We start from the raw sequence: 8,921 nt of genomic DNA on the forward strand, positions 1-8,921 counted from the left end.
AAATGGATCGGGGGGAATGTAGCTGGGGAGATCCCGCTTCTGCCTGTCTCATGTGAGATGAGCCGGTGGCAGCTCCCCGAGGGAGCTTGGATATCCCCTCCCAGCTGTCAGGGGGCTCCTGTGCACCACTAACCGGCACCACTAACGGGCACTGCTAACCAGCACTGCTAACCGGCATCGCTAACCAGCACCACCGGAGGCCCGCGCCGCTGCCGACCAGCCCTGCCGTGTGCACAGTCCAGAGCTGGGACCATCTTCGAAATCCTCATGCCATCTAGTGGGACCTTCGCTAACGACAAGGCAGAGCGTGGCTGCTGGCTCTGCCCGCCGTGGGGCCGGGGGTGACGAGGTGGCAGCAGACGGCTGCGGGACCCCGGCCAGAGCTGCACCGCTCCTCCGGCGGCGGAGGAGACCTGCATCGGGAATTAAAGGCTGCTTTTAATGACAAGTGTCCACCTTTGGCAGAAGAAGTCAGTGTTGGTTACTAACTGCTGCGAGCTGGCAGGGCTGCCCTGGGCCGGCACGGGGGCAGCTGTGGTCCCCAGGGGAGCGCAGCTCCCGCGGGGCCCTGAGCCGCACCCCCCCAGCAGCAGGCAGCTCCCGCCTCCCAGAAATCTGGCTTTGCAGCCCAAATGCTTCCCCTGAAGAAACCCGCGGCGTCCATGGCACCAGCTGTCAAGCCCAGGGGATCCTGCCACGCCGCATCCTCGGGGAGCAGCCTCTGAGCTCCCCTCGCAGCCCCTCACCCCGGCGTTGGGGCGTGTTATCTGGAGGTGTTGGTGACGGAGCCCTGCTTGCTCCGGCGGTGCACGGTGGCGTACCAGAGGCAGATGAAGAGACCTGTGGGTGGGTGGCAACGCGGTCACTGCCGTGGGTGCACCGAGCTCCTGTGAGGAGCAGGAAGGTGACGAGGACCCCGCTGCTCCCAACCCACAGGGTGCTCGTCCCCCAAACCCCCCCCAGTGCTCCCCACTGACCTTGCAGGGAGTTGAGGATGGTGAAGAGGTAGACCTGGGGGATGAGGAAGATGCCGAAGCGGAAGAAGGCCAGGCCCCAGGTCGTACCCAGCAGGCAGGTGAGCCCCAGCACCGTTGCCCAGTCCTTCCTCGCCTGCCCCTTCTGCCGCTGGATCCTCCGCAGTATCATCGCCACCCTCCCCAGCACCAGCATGTTGAAGAGCAGGATGAGGCTGGCATAGCAGAGGGTAGCGTAATGGGCCGGAGGGCTGGTGAGCCAGCACCTGGCGGAGGAGACTCTCTTGGGGACAAGGGCCAGCACCCCCGAGAAGGAGCAGGGCACGGGAGGGGCATGGCAGCGGGTGCCCCCACGTGCAGCGAGATGGAGGCAGGCAGCCGGCAGAGCTGGGCTCACCAAAAAGTGGCACCCGGCAGAGCTATGGCTGGCTCCTGCTGGCCCCAGCCCTGAGTCAGCCCCGTGTGCCTGGGGTGCCTGGTGTGCCCAGGGTGCCCAGGGTGCCCCATGTGCCCAGGGTGCCTTGCACATCCACGGTGCCTGGTGTGCCCAAGGCGCATGGTGTGCTCAGAGTGCCCAGGGTGCCTGGTGTGTCCAGGGTGCCTTGGCATGCCCAGGGTTCATGTTGTGCCTGGGGTCCATGCTGTGCCCGGGGTTTTCAGGGTGCATGCTGTGCCTGGGCTGCAATGCTGTGCCTGCAGTCCATGCTGTGCCTGGGGTGCCAGGGTGCCCGGGGTGCATGCTGTGCCCGGGGTCCATGCTGTGCCCGGGGTGCCTGGGGTGCATGGCACGCCAGGGGTGCCAGGGGTCTACAGGGTGCCCAGGATGCCCGGGGAGCTGGCAGCCCCCTACACTCACATAGTTGCGTTCCTGTAGCCTTCAGAGGTGCTGATGGTGTGGTACCCATATGTATCTCCCTTGAAGACAAATGCAGCCGCCACGGCCAGCGTGGGCAGACCTGCGGGCCCCAGGACAGGCTGTGTGGGGCTGTGCCGGGGCAGCCGTGCCGTGGGCAGGCACGGGCAGGCAGGGCCGGGCGAGTGCCCACTCACCCCAAGCGAAGAGGCAGAGCTTGAGGAGGTAGTGCTGGATGTAGATGTTGTAGACCTTGACGAGGAGGAGGAGGAGGTGGAAGGCCTCAGCGGCCATCCACGCCAGGGCACAAAGAAGGCTGGCATGCAGCAGGGCGGCGGCGACCCGGCAGAGCCCCTCGGTGCCAGTGGCCAGCGGCGTGCTCAGCAGGAAGCTGCAGTTGAGCAGGAGCAGCGCGGCCAGGAGGTGCATGTGGATCCTGGTCGTGTTGTCCCTCAGCCGCTGCCTGCAAGAGGGGGGAGGGCAGGGGGTGCTGGTGGGTGCCCGCCGGATGGCATGGGACTGCATGGCACAGTGTGGCATGGCATGGTGAATCATGGCATGGCACGGCACGACATGGCATGGCACAGCCCAGCGTGGTATGCATGGCATGGCATGGCAGGGCGGGCACAGCACAGCCCAAGGTGGTATGCATGGCATGGCATGGCAGGGCACGGCACAGCCCAATGTGGTATGCATGGCATGGCATGGCATGGCACAGCATGGCATGGCCCAAGATGGCATGCGTAGCATGGCATGGCACAGCATGGCACAGCTCGGCTCTACCTGGAGAAGCAGCAGAGCAGGAGGGTGCAGAGGGTGGCGGCAGCCGAGAGGGAGCAGCCGATGGTGCTGATGTGGGTGAGCGATGCCAGCTGGGCTGGGCTCAGGGTACCCGCCGGGAGCTGCCGGGAGCAGGGAGCGAGGGGGTGAGTCGGGGCAGGTCCGGTGGCAGCACCCGCCCGCTGGGAAAGTGGGGGGCCCTTGCAAAACCACCCCCCTGGCCACCCTCTCCTGCAGGACACCCCCCCTACAACCTGTACCCCCACACCCACCTACACCCACACCTCCAGGGAGGAGGAAGAAGGATGGAGGGAAGGAGAAAAGAGGAAGATGGAAAGAGGAAGATGGAAGGAGGGAAGGCGGAAGGAGGGAAGAAGGAAGCAGGAAGGAGGGAAATGGGGAAGGAGAAAGGAGGAAGAGGGAGCAAGGAAGAGGCAAGGAGGGAACAAGGGAAGGAGGAAGAGGGGAGGAGGAAAGAAGGAAGAAGGAGAGAGGGAAGGAAGGAGGAAGCAGAAAGGAGAGAAGGAGAAAGGAGCATGGGAGTAGGAGGAAGAAGGAAGGAAGGAAGGAGGAAGAAGGAAGGAGGGCTGTGGACCAGCAGGACGGCGAAGTAGGTGAGGTGGTTGCAGTGGCAGATAACGGTGCCCTCCCTGTGTGTGGTCTTGCAGCCCTTCCTGCTCCAGCTGCCTGCATTGCCCGCGCCTGCCAAAGAGCCGTCATCGGAGGGTGGCACAGTGGCCAGGGGATGGGGAGAATGAGGGGACGTTGAGCCCTGCCAGGGCTGCCCAGGAGGCAGAGAGGCAATGCCTTCGGGGTGGCACCGAGCTGGCATTGCCCCCGTCCTGGCCGCGGCCACACTTACCGGCTCCGGGCTGCCAGAAGACGCAGGTGGCATTGGAGGTATCCTGGTGGAAAGGCGACAGAGGGGGAGAGCTGGGGATGCTCTCCGCTCCCCGGGGACCCCAGAAACCTTCTGGTCCCAATGCAAAGAGGGGACACTTCATCTTTCCCCAGCTCCAGGGGAAATGCTGGTGCTGGGGACCCCCCTGGCTCATGCCCGCAGTGGAGCCCTGCTCACCAGCACTCTGTCATGCCAGAACTGGATCTTCACGGGGCGGCTGAGCCCGGCCACATGCCCGCTCTGCAGGAAGGCTCCCAGCACGTAGTTGTTCAGCACGGAGCTGTTGTGGGCATCCTGCAAGAGTCAGGGTGCCTGTGGGGAGAGTCCCGGATCCCCAGGACATCCCGCCTGCCCCGAGCATCTCAGCAGGGGGTGGGTGATGGGGCAGGCATGCTGCTGGCTGAGGGTGCTCTGGGGGTCTGTGTGAGGACCTGTGGCTCACCTGGAAGATGCAGGAGTTGTGGATGTAGATGCAGACCAGCTTCTGCTCCACCCCCTGCGCCTGGACGCCCTCCACAAGCTCCGCCGGGAAGTTCATGGTGCGTCCGAGCCTCCTGCCACCACTCAGCTTCACATCCTGCGCCGGCGGGCAGGGGAGAGATGGGTTTGGTGGCCACATGCTCGGCTGGCTCGGGGTGGGGTCAGGGTGCTGCCCCGGCTGCCCCTCCTAGCACAGCCACCCCAGTTATCGGCGTGGTCTCGCGGCACCCCCCAGCCCCGGCAGCAGCTCCAGCTCTGCCGCGGTGCCTGCAGACACGCAGATACGGTAGCCACTCCCGTCTCGACATCGGAGCCCTCCCAGCCCATTGCACACAGGAGGGCTGTGAGTGGGGGGGCCCATCACCCATGGGTGGGCACACCTGTCCCGCCAGCCCCGCCATGGGGCGAGCACGGGGCAGACGGCATCGCACCTGGACGCTTTCCCAGTGGGATTTCACACCTTGGTGGGCTCCCCCAGACAGTCTCTGCTCCCAGGTCCCAAGCCAGGGCTCCCAGCTGGCAGGCAGGTAGCCCTGCCTGCAAAACCTGCCTTGTCCTGCAGGAAGGGACCTCAGGCCGGAGCGGTTGGACCTCCCCGGCAGGGCAGCCCTGCGGCCGGGGGAAGTGCTTCAGTGCCGCTGCGCAACCCCCTTGCACCGGGACGGGGAAGTTGCCCTGTGCGCTCCCTGCCGTGGTTTCCTTCTCCCTTCCCACCGCAGGGAGGTGGGGGCCAGGGCTTCCCTTTTCATAAATCAGAAGAGCTTCAGAACAGAAGTCCTGGCTCTCAGCTGCAGAACACCCCCTGGCTTTAGAAGCCCCTGGATTTATCCCAGCGACAGTGCTGGGGACCCGCAGCCCCAGCTGCCTGCAGCACCCCGGCAGAGCCGCATCTCAGGAGGCTTTGCTGGTGTAAAGCATCCTTGGAGGATGATGGAAACCCAGTGTGGGCAAGCGTAAGCCACCCCAGCATCCCCCGGCACCTCCCACTGGGGGTGGAGGGACAGAGGGGGCCAGGGGGGTACCGGCATCCCCTGGAAATAGCCCCAGCAGCGTTGGGGGGACCGACCATCCTGCTGCTGATGTTCAACCCTCTGAAGTGCTTGGCCATGAACTTGAACATGTAGGTCTCGATCATGCTGCCCGTGAAGTTGTATTTCTCGCAGCAGACCAGCTGCTTTTCCAGCCGGTTTAACCTGCACAGGGAGGGTGTTTGGGGCAGGGTGCAGCAGGATTCAGCCCCTGTGGGTCTGGGGGGATGTGGGGAGTCTGGGAGACAGCGGGGTGGGAGACAGCGCTCACCTCTCCCTGGCATGGAGGGCGCTGCTGCAACCCTGCTGCAGCTCCTTCTCCAGGATGTCCATGTCACTCTCCAGCTCCAGCTCTGACGGAGCCATTTCGGGAGCTGAGCCTCGGCGTACGGCACCTTGCCTCACTCCCCATCCCGCCCCAGCCTGGGGAGCCCCAAACGGCCCCAAAAGCACCCAGCCCAACACCAGGATGGGAGAGGGAGACCTCCTTACCTTGAGCCCACAGGACAGAGGTGGTGAGGCAGAGGACGAGGGCAATAAACAGTGGGGTGGGCACTGCCATGGTCCTCCTCTGCAAAAGGCACCCGGGATCTGGGCAGCTCCCCGGAGCCCCCACCCACGTCCCCCAGAACCTCAGCCCTCTCCCACACGCCGGGTGCAGGACAAGGATGGGGTCCTGGTGGCTTCCCCCCACCCCCAGCAGCCAAGCCCCACCGAAGCCATTGCGGCAGCAAAGCCCCAGCCCAGAAGCACCAAGCGGCTGCACTGGCAGCGGACACAAGTGGAGGGTGAGGAGGAGGGTGTTTGCCGCAGCAATCAGGGTGCAGGATGCCCTTCGCATCCATTTTACCATTAAGGTTGTAAAACCGTGGGGGCAAGGCTTCTGCTTCCCCCCCCCAACAACCGGGACTTGGACCTCACTTGCCATCCCAGTCCATGGTTGCAAATCCCCGGCAAGCAGCCTGCAAGCCAGAAGGGTCGCCAGTATGCTCTACTGTGGTGCTGGGGCTTGCTGGCAGCGGCCCAGCGACGAGCTGGGGAGGAGGAAGCATCCCCGATGCAGGGCGGGGGGAAGGCGGCTGGCAGCAAGATTTGCATCCGTTGCAACACCGCACCCAGTGCCGCTCACAGCAACGCCCGCTGCAGTAACACCGCCGGCACCAAAAGCAGCCAGGGAGAGAGAGGCTGCGAGTCCAGCAGTGCCGGGGTGCAACCCCAATGCACATATGGTTTTTACTGTGGATGCAGCGATGGGATTGATGCTTCGAGGCGCTGAGGCTGGCGATGGCCCGTGCAGCTGGAGCCTCCTGGGGCAGGAGCAGCAGCGCAGTGGGCAGTGCACTGGGCAGCTGCCTGCATGGGCTGCCCTCTGACCCCCAGCGAGGGACAGCCACCGCATCCCCTTTAGGACGATTTGCAATAAATAACGCTTTTACTTCTCACTGACGTAACCCTCAGAACCCTGGGGCACCCGATGCGGGTGCTGGCCCCGACCTCCCCTGCCACCCAGCGCAGCCCGGCAATGCCGAATGCCATCCCTGCCACCGCCAAGTGGGAGAGGGCATTGTTGCCTTGCCGAGCCCTCCAGAAATGGCAGGGCGCGGATATCGTTTCAGATGGGTTTTGCCTTCGTGGGGAGCAGCTTGGCACCCTGGCGAGCCCCCAGCACCGTGCCCGTCCCCCACATCCCCCCCTTCGGCACCAAAGCAGCCAGGGAGAGAGAGGCTGCGAGTCCAGCAGTGCCGGGGTGCAACCCCAATGCACATATGGTTTTTACTGTGGATGCAGCGATGGGATTGATGCTTCGAGGCGCTGAGGCTGGCGATGGCCCGTGCAGCTGGAGCCTCCTGGGGCAGGAGCAGCAGCGCAGTGGGCAGTGCACTGGGCAGCTGCCTGCATGGGCTGCCCTCTGACCCCCAGCGAGGGACAGCCACCGCATCCCCTTTAGGACGATTTGCAATAAATAACGCTTTTACTTCTCACTGACGTAACCCTCAGAACCCTGGGGCACCCGATGCGGGTGCTGGCCCCGACCTCCCCTGCCACCCAGCGCAGCCCGGCAATGCCGAATGCCATCCCTGCCACCGCCAAGTGGGAGAGGGCATTGTTGCCTTGCCGAGCCCTCCAGAAATGGCAGGGCGCGGATATCGTTTCAGATGGGTTTTGCCTTCGTGGGGAGCAGCTTGGCACCCTGGCGAGCCCCCAGCACCGTGCCCGTCCCCCACATCCCCCCCTTGCTCCAGCAAAGCCCCTACCTTGGGCACGGGGCAGCTCTTGGTGTCAGCACCACCACGGTTGCGTCGGCTGCTCCGGCTCTGCCTGCGCGACTGTTGGGGCAGCAGAAAAGGAAGTGTTCATATGCAGATGAGCAGATTAAATCAATTTAATTTTTACATTTCCTTTTGCTTACTCTTTTTCGCAGCCCAGTGAGGGACCGCAGCAGGGGGAGAGAGCATCCCCGGCACCGCCAAACCCCAGGGACACGGCAGACGGCTGGATTTGTCATGGCCCAAAGACAACCTGCTCCCCGGGCATGTCTGATATAATTAACCTTCTGCTTCTAATGAGCTTCTCCCCGCCACTGGCTCACCGGCAACCCCTGCTCTCCCGTGCTGAAAAGCCTGGCCGGCTGCTGCAGCAGCACCGGCACCACGGCGGTGGCACTGGGGCAGGAGCTGGGCTCCAAGCAGAGCATCGACACGGCACAGTTTGGTAAGTGTGGGACGTCAAGCCAGCGGGGCAGAAGGCCGTCATGGCTGAGCAGGGATCTGCTGCTAGGACTCAGGTGGAAAAGGAAAGCATACGGACACTGGGAGCAAGGACAGGCAACACGGGAGGACTACGGAGGTGCTCTTCACCACTGTAGGGAGAAAATGCGTGCAGCCAAAGCTCGATTAGCATTCAGGCTGGCCAGCACTGTGAAGGACAACAAAAAGGGCTTTTTTAAATGTGTTAATAGCGAAAGGAGGATCGGAGATAACATTGGTCTGTTGCTTGATGAGGTCGGTCACCTCACAAATAGGGACATAGACAAAGCGGAGATGTTTAATGCCGCCTTCACCTCTGTCGTCAACACTGATGATGGGCCCTGGGACCCCCGGAGTCCTGTGTTGGAAGACCATGACTGAGGGGATGAGATAAACTCCCAGCTGACCCTGAACGTGTTCAAGACTTGCTGCTCCAGCTGGATGCGCATAAGGCTATGGGGCCTGATGGGATTCATCCCAGGGTACTGAAAGAGCTGGCCGGTGTCATCACGGGACCTCTCTCCGTTATTTTTCAACGGTCTTGGGAGTCTGGAGAGGTCCCAGTTGACTGGAAGCTGGCAAATGTTGTCCCCATTTTCAAGCAGGGTAAGAAGGAAGACCCTGGTAATTACAGACCTGTCAGTTTCACTTCAGTGCTGGTAAAATGATGGAGAAGGTAATTCTGGGAGTTACTGAAAAGCACTTGAGAGACACTGCAGTCATTGGCCATAGCCAGCACGGGTTCACAAGGGGAAAGGCCCGCTTAACCAACTTAATTGCCTTTTACGACAAGGTCACCCATCTAGTTGACCAAGGGAAGCCAGTAATGTGGTGGGTTTGGATTTTAGCAAAGCTTTTGATACTGTCTCTCACACTATCCTTCTGGACAAAATGTCCAGCACACAGCTAGACAAGTCCATCATACGTTGGGTGAGCAATTGGCTGACGGGTTGGGCTCAAAGAGTTGCAGTAAATGGGGTCACATCAGGCTGGTGGCCAGTCAGCAGTGGGGTTCCCCAGGGCTCAATTTTAGGGCCAGTGCTCTTTAATGTTTTTATAAATGATCTGGAAGCAGGAATCGAATGTGCATTAAGTAAGTTTGCTGACGATACTAAACTAGGAGGAGCTGTGGACTCCCTCGAGGGTAGAGAGGCCTTA

At 62.5% G+C, this 8,921-nt stretch overlaps 1 protein-coding gene across 1 annotated transcript; it reads right to left on the reverse strand.

The window, feature by feature from the left end:
- Positions 1 to 763: 763 nt before the first annotated feature.
- ADGRG5 (adhesion G protein-coupled receptor G5) lies at positions 764 to 5,382 on the reverse strand. The gene is made up of 11 exons (XM_019474979.1): positions 5,288 to 5,382; positions 5,055 to 5,181; positions 3,951 to 4,085; positions 3,686 to 3,802; positions 3,470 to 3,512; positions 3,203 to 3,309; positions 2,611 to 2,729; positions 2,025 to 2,290; positions 1,831 to 1,930; positions 978 to 1,240; positions 764 to 840 (listed from the first exon to the last, which is right to left on the reverse strand). Exons 1-11 carry the CDS (start codon positions 5,380 to 5,382, stop codon positions 764 to 766), a joined length of 1,449 nt encoding a protein of 482 aa, XP_019330524.1.
- Between the last annotated feature and the right edge of the window lie 3,539 nt (positions 5,383 to 8,921).

Source organism: Aptenodytes forsteri, unplaced genomic scaffold, assembly GCF_000699145.1.
Source record: "Aptenodytes forsteri isolate BGI_AS27 unplaced genomic scaffold, ASM69914v1 Scaffold14, whole genome shotgun sequence".
NCBI lineage: Eukaryota > Metazoa > Chordata > Aves > Sphenisciformes > Spheniscidae > Aptenodytes > Aptenodytes forsteri.

Bases quoted from the DNA above. Each gene is read 5' to 3' on its own strand.
- ADGRG5 (XM_019474979.1), bottom strand. From the start codon at position 5,382: ATGGCTCCGTCAGAGCTGGAGCTGGAGAGTGACATGGACATCCTGGAG. The intron at 4,086-5,054 runs GTCGGTCCCCCC...CCGCCGGCGCAG, and splicing joins TGAACATCAGCAGCAGGATG to GATGTGAAGCTGAGTGGTGG. The intron at 1,931-2,024 runs GTGAGTGGGCAC...TGGGGCCCGCAG, and splicing joins GCTCTGCCTCTTCGCTTGGG to GTCTGCCCACGCTGGCCGTG.